This window comes from Schistocerca nitens, chromosome 2 (assembly GCF_023898315.1).
Source record: "Schistocerca nitens isolate TAMUIC-IGC-003100 chromosome 2, iqSchNite1.1, whole genome shotgun sequence".
Taxonomy (NCBI): domain Eukaryota; kingdom Metazoa; phylum Arthropoda; class Insecta; order Orthoptera; family Acrididae; genus Schistocerca; species Schistocerca nitens.
The window spans coordinates 682,187,355-682,201,531 of NC_064615.1; the positions used below are offsets into that span (position 1 = coordinate 682,187,355).

Sequence of the window (14,177 nt, forward strand, 5' to 3'; positions counted from 1 at the left end):
TTTGTATATTTTGCTTATTTTTTTTTCATAGTTCCACACAACTTCTTCCTGTTTTCTCGATTGATCTGTGTTCAGTTTTCCAAGGCCTATCCCTGTGCCAACTTATAACTAAATCTGAGGGGCGTGCGATGGGGAGGTTCCCTTGTGAGCACTATGCGACTTAACTTCTGAGGTCATCAGTCGCCTAGAACTTAGAACTAATTAAACCTAACTAACCTAAGGACATCACACACATCCATGCCCGAGGCAGGATTCGAACCTGCGACCGTAGCGGTCGCCCGGTTGCAGACTGTAGCGCCCAGAACCGCACGGCCACGCCGGCCGGCTGTATTGCTACAAGCTTGTGTTTTATCATCTTGGGCAATGTTGAATCTACATTGACAAATTGGCACAATTTATTAGACATGCTTCTTTTAAGAGCTTCAATTGTCTTTCCCTGCTTAAAATCAATGAGGTTTCCCATTCTGTTTAATCTCTGTACGGACAGTTACAAAAGACAACATGAAACAGATCATCTAGCACTCTGCAGACTATTCCCATTTTCTTATAACTGACGTAGAGAATGAGTGTTCTGTGCACTCGTATCGTAAAAAAGTCATGTTTGGGCGCTAAGATTTTCTTTTACTTTGGTAAATATTTGTGTTCCGTCTGTCCAACTTGATGGAAAGATGATCCTGTGAGACTCTAAGAAATATAGGAGTTCTCAGTTTTAACCTTAGTTGCAAGTGATGACTTTAACGTGTAGCACTTTCACCATTCGAAACTAATAGCTGTATTTAAGATACATAAATTGTATGTATATTAATTCTGTCTTTGAGAACATTTGTTTCATTCACAAAATTTCTGTAATTATAAATGGTAGAGAGCGCATTGCGACCTAGCTTAATTGAGGTGCGTATACCGCTTGTGGCGCGGCCCAGGGCAGCTTGCTTTTTTGTACTTAACCAGGTGGAGTGGGGTCGCGCAGACTGGGACGTGACGTGACTGGCGGCTGCGCTCGGTCGCGTGGCTTTGTGGTTGTGGCACGTTTTCTCGCGCCGCGAGCCACTGCGGGGAGCCCTGGAGCGGGGAGCGAGGAATCTGCCCACCCATATCCTCTCTTCGGCACACTGAGCACAGGCAGTGGTAGTACTGGTCGTCCGAAAAATGTTGCCTTACTAGTACAGTTGTACTCTACCAAAACTACGGTTCAGTAGTTTTGGTACAGTAAATAAATTACATAGCAAATGGTGGGGTTACCGGTGGTGATGCTAGCACTGATAGGGAAAGAAACACAAATGTGTAAGAGAGGAACTACGAACCAACGACTTCACTTCGTTTTTTGGTTTGTTTGTTTGTTTTTACACATAATTAGAACCGTACATCGTTCAGTGTTAGTCCATTGTATATTTTACATCCTTAGAAATATAAGTCACGTTTATAATTAATAAAAATTAGTTGATGTCGTAACTTCTGTGCTTTTATGTAACCAAAGCAGTTATTTTTTTATCCAAGTACAGTTTACATGAACAGACATAAAAATTTATATAAATATCGTTGTTATTTTGCACTGAGTTGAACGTTCTTCATCATGATGAAAAACAAGAGTTTCCTTTTATTACTGGTAAATGCGTAAATTGTTTATGAATAACAGAAACCTGTTTTAGATAAGCTAGGCGAAGTATTGAAGCGATGTTTGATGTGTATTTGTTTGCAGCTTTTATTAATTTACTTTCTTTTGAGGAAACTGCGTTTTCTGGCGCTGTATGATATTATTAACCGCAGCAAAGCCTGTGCACGAATATTTTTATTCTTTTATTGTCGCAAAGCTAGACTCTAAATTATCAGTGCTATTTAATGATGGTTTAGTACTTTGATTAATGTTGCTATTCTCAGGATCTATTTTCTGTAAATGTGTACATGGAAATGGCTGTATGCTACTGAAAATCAATAAATAATAATGAAGTACAGTTTTGTATATCTGAATTCTCACTTTACAGATATTCCTATTCGATGTTCCCCTTCGGCGTAACTGACTCCAATGAAATAATGTCGCGGGACTGTTGACAACATAAAATTAGAGATAGTGGGATCTATACCTGTCTTCGATAAATATTTTTTTTAGGTGTATAAATTGAGAACTGATATGCTTCGGATGTATTGAAAGTCCTCGGAAGAGTTGAGGTAAATACACAGTAACTGACCCGTTTTTCAGAAACCTTACGAATAGTTCTGGTGGGTGGAAAGTTTTGTCTCGCACACGTTTCAATAGTTTGTTTATTCCTGTGCAACAATGAAGTTCCGGAATTCATTAAAATATGACTCTGAACTTTAAAAATACTGATGAACCGTCAAGAGACGGACCGTAGCTCATCCTGGCCCCCAGCTGATGAAGATACATCGCTCATTCTTCCCCTTCAGTTGCGAATACATAGGGGGGGGGGGGCGGCAGAAACGCATAGTAACCCTGGGTTTGGTGTGGGGCGGCGGAGGGGTGAAGTGGACTTTGGAAGTCGTCGTGGGGTTGTGCCCCACTGCGGCTGCGGCGGGGACGGAGCCTCTCCGTCGTTTCTAGGTTCCCGGTTAACATACAATACAATATTTCATACTAAAACTTATCAAACTACCACACCTGTGAGTGGTCAGCTGCCTACTGATCCATATAATGGATGATGTGTCTACATCTACATCTACATGTATACTCTGCAAATCACATTTAAGTGCCTGGCAGAGCAAATCTTAAACATAAAATTAGCCTAGCGATGGACCCCTCTGGAGCCCCCGTTGCACCATGTGGTAGGACCGCCTCTAATATCGTAAATGATACACTGCTTGACAAGTGCTAAGGAAAAACTACACTTGCTAGAATAACTGTTACCTGCTACGGAACAACAGACACTTGCTACGGAACAGTCGGCCAACGATAGTTAAAGAAAATGTAGAAGGAGGGACGAGTTTACTGCAGCAAAGCCTGTGCACGAACGCTCTGCATGAATTCAACAATTAATGCAGTACGGTATTTGATGAAGATTGTTGTGGAACCGATTACTGCGACACTCCATGTGGTACAGCAACAAGTCTGCAAGACATCATTTGAATGCTTAAGATCGTGGACGAGCAGTTGCACGACTCGAAGCTGGCCAAAATGTCACTACTGTGGCCACAGTGATGGGTATGTCCAAAAGTGTCATCTCACGATAAAAAAAAAAAACGCTGAAAATGGAAATGCAATGTGAAAGCATGTAGGTGGTCGTAGACGGTGTAAGTAGGCTGTTTAGGTTTTTATGTTGGTAACGCCACGTAGCTCTGTATTAAAATCACTGACTGTGCTGTGTGCAGTGTGTGGCTGGTTGGACTCATTGTTGGAATATTCGCTAGTGTAGTGTTGGGCAGTTGGATGTGAACAGCACGTAGCGTTGCGCCGTTGGAGGTGAGCCGCCAGCAGTGGTGGATGTGGAGAGAGAGATAGAGAGAGAGAGAGAGAGAGAGAGAGAGAGAGAGAGAGATGCCAGAGTTTTGAGAGGTTACTATAAGCAGGCTATCTGGACGTGTGTTCGCCAGAAAAAGGATATTTGTAGTATATATATATATATATATATATATATATATATATATATATATATATACTCCTGGAAATGGAAAAAAGAACACATTGACACCGGTGTGTCAGACCCACCATACTTGCTCCGGACACTGCGAGAGGGCTGTACAAGCAATGATCACACGCACGGCACAGCGGACACACCAGGAACCGCGGTGTTGGCCGTCGAATGGCGCTAGCTGCGCAGCATTTGTGCACCGCCGCCGTCAGTGTCAGCCAGTTTGCCGTGGCATACGGAGCTCCATAGCAGTCTTTAACACTGGTAGCATGCCGCGACAGCGTGGACGTGAACCGTATGTGCAGTTGACGGACTTTGAGCGAGGGCGTATAGTGGGCATGCGGGAGGTCGGGTGGACGTACCGCCGAATTGCTCAACACGTGGGGCGTGAGGTCTCCACAGTACATCGATGTTGTCGCCAGTGGTCGGCGGAAGGTGCACGTGCCCGTCGACCTGGGACCGGACCGCAGCGACGCACGGATGCACGCCAAGACCGTAGGATCCTACGCAGTGCCGTAGGGGACCGCACCGCCACTTCCCAGCAAATTAGGGACACTGTTGCTCCTGGGGTATCGGCGAGGACCATTCGCAACCGTCTCCATGAAGCTGGGCTACGGTCCCGCACACCGTTAGGCCGTCTTCCGCTCACGCCCCAACATCGTGCAGCCCGCCTCCAGTGGTGTCGCGACAGGCGTGAATGGAGGGACGAATAGAGACGTGTCGTCTTCAGCGATGAGAGTCGCTTCTGCCTTGGTGCCAATGATGGTCGTATGCGTGTTTGGCGCCGTGCAGGTGAGCGCCACAATCAGGACTGCATACGACCGAGGCACACAGGGCCAACACCCGGCATCATGGTGTGGGGAGCGATCTCCTACACTGGCCGTACACCACTGGTGATCGTCGAGGGGACACTGAATAGTGCACGGTACATCCAAACCGTCATCGAACCCATCGTTCTACCATTCCTAGACCGGCAAGGGAACTTGCTGTTCCAACAGGACAATGCACGTCCGCATGTATCCCGTGCCACCCAACGTGCTCTAGAAGGTGTAAGTCAACTACCCTGTCCAGCAAGATCTCCGGATCTGTCCCTCATTGAGCATGTTTGGGACTGGATGAAGCGTCGTATCACGCGGTCTGCACGTCCAGCACGAACGCTGGTCCAACTGAGGCGGCAGGTGGAAATGGCATGGCAAGCCGTTCCACAGGACTACATCCAGCATCTCTACGATCGTCTCCATGGGAGAATAGCAGCCTGCATTGCTGCGAAAGGTGGATATACACTGTACTAGTGCCGACATTGTGCATGCTCTGTTGCCTGTGTCTATGTGCCTGTGGTTCTGTCAGTGTGATCATGTGATGTATCTGACCCCAGGAATGTGTCAATAAAGTTTCCCCTTCCTGGGACAATGAATTCACGGTGTTCTTATTTCAATTTCCAGGACTATATATATATATATATATATATATATATATACATACATATATATATATATATATATATATATATATATATATATATATATATATATATGACTTTTGAACATTATTAGGGTAAATTCGTTGTTTGTTCTCTATCAAAATCTTTCATTTGCTAACTATGCGTCTCAGTAGTTAGTGCCTTCAGTAGTTAGAATATTTTATTTAGCTGGCAGTATTGGCGCTTGCGGTATTGCAGTAGTTCGAGTAAAGAAGATTTTTGTGAGGTAAGTGATTCACGAAAGGTATATGTTATTGTTAGTCAGGGCCATTCTTTTGTAGGGATTATTGAAAGTCAGATTGCGTTGCGCTAAAAATATTGTGTGTCAGTTTGGTGATGATCAGAATAAGTAAAGACAGAAATATTTGAGTACGTTCAGTTTTACTCAGCTGTCTCTGTATCAAATAACGTAGAAGTTTACCAGCACAGTAATTTATAATTTTTCAAAGGGGACGTTTCAACGGACCACCACACCGCGAGACGACCGACACTTAGCCCTAGTGGCGAAAGGGAACCGACATTTCACTAGTAGGCAGATCGCTGCAGACGTTGAAACTAAAACCGATATATGTGTCTCTGCCGGAACTATTTCTCAGCGATTAAATCCGGCTGGATTGCATCCTCGGAAGCCTACTAAATTCATTCCACTTCAACCATATCATCGTTGAAAAAGAATCCGTTGGTGTAGGGAGCATGTTGGTTAGGACCAGCAACTGTGGTTCTGAGTGATGTTGTCCGACAAATCCGGCGTCACTGTGGCAAGGGATTCTGGCCGACAGTTAGGATGGAGAGAGAGGGGAACACATTAAATATCAAAGAATGTTGACGAACGTCATCGGTATGACATAGGCGTTACGGTGTGCGCAGACATTATGTGCAATTGTCGATGCCGCTGCATTATTTGTGCGAGGTACTGTTACAGCACAGCGGTATTGCAGGGAGGTTGTTATTCTGGATCATCTCCGTCTGTTTAGTGGTCGGCAGGTCCAGACTTTCTGTTTATTGACGACAATTCCCACCCACACAGGACCGCTGGGGTGTTACACACGCTAGAAAGTTAACGTATTGCGACCACTTCCTCTCCGAGCCGCGAAAGAACTGAAAACCGCCTTGAGAGAGGAGTGAGACAGTAATCTGTCAAGGAGTCCTCAACAGTTTGGTAGCCAGCATGAGTAACACGTGCAAAATAGGCATCACTTCCCTAGGAGTGCATATTCCTTACTGAGAGTACGATGTCAACCTTTGCGTCGGTAGTTTAATCTATGTCAAACGTTATCTTTATTTTCATCTACTATCGTGCTTTCCCTCGTGATGAAATCTGTACCATTTCAAGTTATAAATACACCATCATACATGTACATCATACATGTACTGTGTTTGATGTTTTCCAACATTGCTTGTGATTATTTCTGACCAACAATATCCCTGTTCCTTAGCAATTATCAAGCAGTGTACGTCGTCTCTGACCCGGCATTTCAGAATCTCGGCAGAGATAGCAAGTGACGCAAAATTTCTCGGAACTCCCTGTAGTTAGAACAAGACAGCTGAGAGGAAAAGAACGTGTGCCGCTTCTCCGAATGGTGCATGTTTTTCTCAGATAACCTTGGGGTTAATCTACAGCGAGCTAGTAATGCACAACACCCACTGTATCGGTTTCCAGGTCGGCTGGTGTCAATGGGAGCGGCGCCTAAAACATCTGGTCAAATGCGGCAGTCAAGAAGTTGCATGAGGATTATATGCAGACGAATAGAGGTCTGAAATATACTAACTGCTTCTCCATCTCTCTCTTTTTCTCTCTCAATTTTTCCATCACTCAGTGTCAGATGGTTATGATCGTCTCTGTTGACGGCAAAGAAAGTGGTAGCTGTAAGCTATTCCACGTCTCTCTCACCACTAGTTCATGGAGACAGTTGAAAAGACGCTATTAGTTTGAAACCTTATGTATTTGACCATTATGATTACCAAAACGACAGAAACAGATATGAACCAGGCAACGTGTTAGCTGTTAGTTGTTCATATACTAAGTGATCTACTGTATCTTTGTATGCGCATACGCTGCTGACATTTCTATGAGGTTAGCTCGTGGGAACATGTAAGATGACCGCTGTCCATAGTATGCGATGCTCCCCCTGATAGCGCAGATGTTGTTGTTGGATGCAGTATAAATAAAGTAATGAGTGTTCGGACGTTATAGCCATCGGACTATCAACGAAAATAAAATCCCTCCCAAACGGTCGTAGTATTGCTAAAAGACTTCTTATAGAAATACCAGATACATGTGCTCCATCTGGAATAAGCGTATGAATTATTACACAAATATTAATAAGTTTCTAATACGTGTTTCATGTCGTGAAGATTAACGATCATCCGCCGCCGTGAGTGTTTCAGGAAAACGCGAGCAAGCACGAACTTGATACTTACATGAGTAATTTCAATGTAATACAAAGCGTACTTTAAACACGAATATTTCACGAGTGGCTGAATATTCGCTTCTCATCATGTCCTGGACATCACACTCATCCGCGATGCGACACATACGCGCGCCCTCGGTAACAGGAACTGAGTTTAAACAATTATTGTGAAATCTCCACACCAGGACGAAAAATGCCTGTTGTAGACAAAACTCCATCTGTGAATAATTTTTGTATCTGTATACCAAGTACAATGCCGCTCACATTTACGAATGTTGTTTCTAGTCTCAATAGAAGCACAATTTTACCTCCGTTTTACGTGATTATCTGCCCCCCTCCCGAGTAGATATTAATTAGTTGCTGTAACGCATGCTGTTGATAAAATTGTAGTGTCTGTTTGCGGCATATCAGGTACATGGACATTATAGGTACCTGTCATCAGCGTAGTGAATGAATGTTGGGCACCTATATAGGCCGTTCCAGAAACGTTGCGACAAACTGCGAGGGACTGTAGAGGGTATTTTGAGGAACAAAACGAGGACAGCTACCCATGTTCGGATACGTCACCTAACGACGCTACAGAGCATCGAAATCTTGCACACCGAAAAACTTGAGATTTTTTGGGGATCCAAGAGAAAAATACAGGGTGTTTCAAAAATGACCGGTATATTTGAAACGGCAATAAAACCTAAACGAGCAGCGATAGAAATACACCGTTTGTTGCAATATGATTGGGACAACAGTACATTTTCAGGCGGACAAAATTTCGAAATTACAGTAGTTACAATTTTCAACAACAGATGGCGCTGCAAGTGATGTGAAAGATATAGAAGACAACGCAGTCTGTGGGTGCGCCATTCTGTACGTCGTCTTTCTGCTGTAAGCGTGTGCTGTTCACAACGTGCACGTGTGCTGTAGACAACATGGTTTATTCCTTAGAACAGAGGATTTTTCTGGTGTTGGAATTCCACCGCCTAGAACACAGTGTTGTTGCAACAAGACGAAGTTTTCAACGGAGGTTTAATGTAACCAAAGGACCGAAAAGCGATACAATAAAGGATCTGTTTGAAAAATTTCAACGGACTGGGAACGTGACGGATGAACGTGCTGGAAAGGTAGGGCGACCGCGTACGGCAATCACAGAGGGCAACGCGCAGCTAGTGCAGCAGGTGATTCAACAGCGGCCTCGGGTTTCCGTTCGCCGTGTTGCAGCTGCGGTCCAAATGACGCCAACGTCCACGTATCGTCTCATGCGCCAGAGTTTACACCTCTATCCATACAAAATTCAAACGCGGCAACCCCTCAGCGCCGCTACCATTGCTGCACGAGAGACATTCGCTAACGATATAGTGCACAGGATTGATGACGGCGATATGCATGTGGGCAGCATTTGGTTTACTGACGAAGCTTATTTTTACCTGGACGGCTTCGTCAATAAACAGAACTGGCGCATATGGGGAACCGAAAAGCCCCATGTTGCAGTCCCATCGTCCCTGCATCCTCAAAAAGTACTGGTCTGGGCCGCCATTTCTTCCAAAGGAATCATTGGCCCATTTTTCAGATCCGAAACGATTACTGCATCTCGCTATCTGGACATTCTTCGTGAATTTGTGGCGGTACAAACTGCCTTAGACGACACTGCGAACACCTCGTGGTTTATGCAAGATGGTGCCCGGCCACATCGCACGGCCGACGTCTTTAATTTCCTGAATGAATATTTCGATGATCGTGTGATTGCTTTGGGCTATCCGAAACATACAGGAGGCGGCGTGGATTGGCCTCCCTATTCGCCAGACATGAACCCCTGTGACTTCTTTCTGTGGGGACACTTGAAAGACCAGGTGTACCGCCAGAATCCAGAAACAATTGAACAGCTGAAGCAGTACATCTCATCTGCATGTGAAGCCATTCCGCCAGACACGTTGTCAAAGGTTTCGGGTAATTTCATTCAGAGACTACGCCATATTATTGCTACGCATGGTGGATATGTGGAAAATATCGTACTATAGAGTTTCCCAGACCGCAGCGCCATCTGTTGTTGAAAATTGTAACTACTGTAATTTCGAAAGTTTGTCTGCCTGAAAAATGTACTGTTGTCCCAAGCATATTGCAACAAACGGTGTATTTCTATCGCTGCTCGTTTAGTTTTTATTGCCGTTTCAAATATACCGGTCATTTTTGAAACACCCTGTAAATTGCAGGTAGAAACCCGTGTCCGAAACCTTCATCCGCCGAGGTAACAGAGCATCGCATTCGTAGGAGACAATGCCTTTCTGTACAACAGCTAGCTGCATCTTCTCTACTGGCGATCGTGTCGTGCAATCAGTTACGATCACAAAGTAACAAACAATATTGCAAGATGTTCCTCCTACAGCCTGTCGGCTACAAAGTCGCGTTTGCTGCCGAAGGCGTGGTCTCTACAGCGTCGCGAGATGACGTTTCCGGACACGAGTTCCTATCCTCAATTCGTTCCTCAAGACACCCTCTACAACCCTTCGAAGTCTGTTGCAACATTTCTGGGACACCCTGTATACCTGCTGGGCCACTTACAAACATCTCGTATGCAGTGGCTCAAATAATACTCTATCTATCCTCTACCGGCTTGAAAAAGAGGCAGGCACACTCTTGATGAAGTGGATCAAGGCTTCTTGTAGCATATGTTTCGTGAAGGTCTCAGCAGGGCTGGTTTAAGGGCGAAGCCCCACAACGGCCGCTTGGGCGACAAGTTGGGAGGTGTTCCACAGACACCCAAGTGCCAAATTTTCTGGCGGGGTGTATTATAATTAGTAGCGAAAACTAACGCTGCTGAAAGTATACAATAATACTCGTCCAAGCAAATTAGGACAACATTACGTACTAAAGGCACTGTCGGTTCGTAACGACGCTTTCGCAGTTACATCGCAAACGGCTTATTTGCGGATGCAAGTTTACTGGCACGTTTTTGCTGTTACTTTCAGATTGTCAGTTATCACTGTAAATTGTGATCTGTCATCATCATGATGATTTCCTTTCAGCGAGCCGGGTAAGAACTTTGTGAACGACATGCCTCCAATGATTTCTATCCTGGTATAGCTTTTCTCTATCCACTGCATCCCAAGCTACTCCTCTCCTCTTGACGTCATTAATCTGGTCTGGTCACCTCTTCCTAGGCCACTCCTAGCACCTCCACTCCAAATAGTGACGTGAACCACCCTGTACATATATAATAAAAAGTTTACTTTAAAATCTTTTAATGAGCTCAGAAAGTACACTACTGGCCATTAAAATTGATACACCACGAAGATGAGGTTATACAGACGCGAAATTTAACCGACAGGAAGAAGATGCTGTGATATACAAATGATTAGCTTTTCAGAGCATTCACACAAGGTTGGCACCTACAACGTGCTGACATGAGGAAAGTTTCCAACCGATTTCTCATACACAAACGGCAGTTGACCAGCGTTTCCTGGTGAAATAATGTTGTGATGCCTCGTGTAAGGAGGAGAAATGTGTACCATCAAGTTTCCGACTTTGATAAAGGTCGGATTGTATCCTATCGCGATTGCGGTTTATCGTATTGCGACATTGCTGCTAGCGTTGGTCGAGATCAAATGACTGTTAGCAGAATATAGAATCGGCTGGTTCAGGAGGCTAATACGGAACGCCGTGCTGGATCCCAACGGCCTCGTATCACTAGCAGTCGAGATGACAGGCATCTTATCCGCATGGCTGTAACGGATCGTGCAACCACGTCTCGATCCCTTAGCCAACAGATGGGGACGTTTTCAAGACAACAACCATCTGCACGAACAGTTCGACGACGTTTGCAGCAGCATGGACTGTCAGCTCGGAGACCATGGCTGCGGCTACCCTTGACGCTGCATCACAGACAGGAGCGCCTGCGATGGTGTACTCAACGGCGAACCTGGGTGCACGAATGGCAAAACATCATTTTTTCGGATGAATCCAGGTTCTGTTTACAGCATCATGATGGTCGCATCCGTGTTTGGCGACATCGCGGTGAAGGCACATTGGAAGCGTGTATTCGTCATCGCCATACTGGCGTATCACCTGCCGTGATGGTATGGGGTGCCATTGGTTACACGTCTCGGTCACCTCTTGTTCGCATTGACGGCACTTTGAACAGTGGACGTTACATTTCAGATGTGTTACGACCGGTGGCTCTACCCTTCATTCGATCCCTGTGAAACCCTACATTTCATCAGGATAATGCACAACCGCAAGTTGCATGTCCTGTACGGGCCTTTCTGGATACAGAAAATGTTCGACTGCTCCCCTGGCCAGCACATTCTCCAGATCTCTCACCAATTGAAAACGTCTGGTCAATGGTGGCCGAGCAACTGACTCGTCACAATACACCAGTCACTACTCCTGGTGAACTGTGGTATCGTGTTGAAGCTGCATGGGCAGCTGTACCTGTACACACCAGCCAAGCTCTGTTTGACTCAATGTCCAGGCCTATCAAGGCCGTTATTACGGCCAGAGGTGGTTGTTCTGGGTACTGATTTCTCAGGATATATGCACCCAAATTACGTGAAAATGTAATCACATGTCAGTTGTAGTATACTTGTCTTTTTGGTGTAGCAGTTTTAATGGCCAGTAGTGTACCGTAAATGTAAATGAATTGTTTGTTCTTCTAATATTTAGCACTGGAGTAATATTTAGAAATTTGTTTCTGCTACAGTGGAAAGGTTTTACCAAGGAAGCGATGAAACACAAGTAATGTCTGAGGGAGGCGGTGATAAGTGTGGGGAGGGGAGGGGGAGAGTGACACCAATTGATATGTTGCTGGAAGGGGGAGGGGGGGGATTATCTCGAACCGCCCGTGGGTCTCAGTGGATTAGCGTAAATACGACATTCCAGAACAATCCGTTGTTGTCGACTCAGTTTCAGATCTGGATAATTAGATTATCTGACTACAATCGTGCCCCAGTTTGTATGTAAGGTACCTCGTGGCCTATTGCCGTCGGTTGTGAGCTTCCGATCAACATCGCGTGAATTATTTCATTCTTAAGTGGCTGCACATCTATGTATCTTTAATGCAAGGACACCGTCACGATACATTCGAGGTCGCTACTTTTTATGTTTGCGAAAACACAGTCTTGAAAATAAACTACTTCGGGAATTTGAACGGCTGTTCTTTCATACGAATTCACGGATGTCCTGATGAGTACATCACTTTTTGACCGTGTTTCTTGAACAATCTACGTACTTTGTGTTACATCATTTATGTAAGAACGGACTGCTGATATTTTCCATTCCGAGCATTACAGTATTATGAGAAATATACCAAAATGCTGAAATAAGCCTCGCAAAGCAAAGATCATTAAAGCGATCCGAGTTATTATTGTTATTATTTACTGTTGTGTTCTGTTTATCGTTCTCCATATCTTGTCAGGTTTTATGCCAAATACGAGTTGTCGTCTGTTGCTGGTACATCCCTAAATCAATGCAGCAATTCAAAAGATACGTATTCAGGGTGATTACTTGATGATGTTACAAACTTTCAGGGATGATGGAGGAGGGTAAATTTATCGATCTGAGGTAAGGGACGATCCTGATCCGAAAACGACCAAGTCGAAAGATACGAGCAAAAATCGTTGTGATACCTCTGATGGGAGAATACATGTTCTGGTACTGTCGTTACTAAGACTGTGTGGCAGGCAGCTTTCAGAGGTGGTAGTATGTTCCAAGACAAGAAAAAAATGTCCAGTAAATAGCATACCTTAAGACCTATGACCACTTGTTCATTTTCTGTATTATGGAACACATATACTAAATAAGTGCAAATAGCTCTTAAGTTATGTGTTTTAGAGCCCATTTTTACTGGACGTTTCTTCCTTATTTTGCTCCATATTACTTCCTGCAACAAAACAGAAACAAAAGGACCCGCAGTACAAGAGATGTGTTTGACAGTATCATAGATGAACTTGGGCTCGTGGATCTTAAGGTATGCGTTTGGAGATGACGTTTACTGGACATTTCTTTCTTATTTTGGTCCAGACCACCATCTCTGAAAGTTGACTGCCCAACAACATTAGCGACAATAGTACCGGTACATGTATTCCACTGTCAGAGGTAGCAGAACGGTTTTCGCTTACAGCTTTTGACCCTGTCGTTTCCGGACCAGGGTCCCACTACTACAAATTGATACACTTACCGTTCCCATCAAGCCTGAAAGTTTGCAACATTATCATGGAATCACCCTATATACTGGACACAACTGAACCTAGAAACTCTTGTGGCAGACTGTACCTGTGACGAAAAGCAGAGCGACGACTAGAGGCGCCCAGGGTTTCAGCGAGCTGCGGGCCATGGCGGTCGTGATGCGACTGACGCATCGCAGCAGATCTGCACAGAGGCGTCGTCTGATACCTCCCAACAAGGCTATCTGCAGGCTGACCTCGACCACACCGCAAGTCGGCAACATCAGTGACTCCCACGGTGCAAGGGGCATAACATGTAAGGGGCAAACACTGGCCGTCCACTGTAATGTAGGTAGCACACAAGCAAATCTGTCAAGGTATACCTACATGGAGGTGGGACTCCAAACCTCAACGAGTCTTAATACCATATCTGGTCACTTTATACTGTTCTCATGTTCTGTCTGGATGGTACTTAGAGACCTGTACAAACACTCAATTATCTATCAGCAGTTTTTCAAACAGTTCTTACGGGACAAACAAAAGAACATTTCACTGTTAA

At 44.8% G+C, this 14,177-nt stretch overlaps 1 protein-coding gene across 1 annotated transcript in view; it reads right to left on the reverse strand.

Annotated features, from left to right (window-relative positions):
• The window catches only part of LOC126234554 (neural cell adhesion molecule 1-like), a 91,644-nt gene extending 77,792 nt beyond the window's left edge, over nt 1-13,852 (reverse strand). Inside the window, exon 1 of the mRNA XM_049943254.1 lies at nt 13,728-13,852. Within this exon, the coding sequence (XP_049799211.1) occupies nt 13,728-13,788 (61 nt within the window). The 5' untranslated portion in view covers nt 13,789-13,852. The remainder of the gene's footprint in view (nt 1-13,727) is intronic.
• Nucleotides 13,853-14,177: the final 325 nt, after the last annotated feature.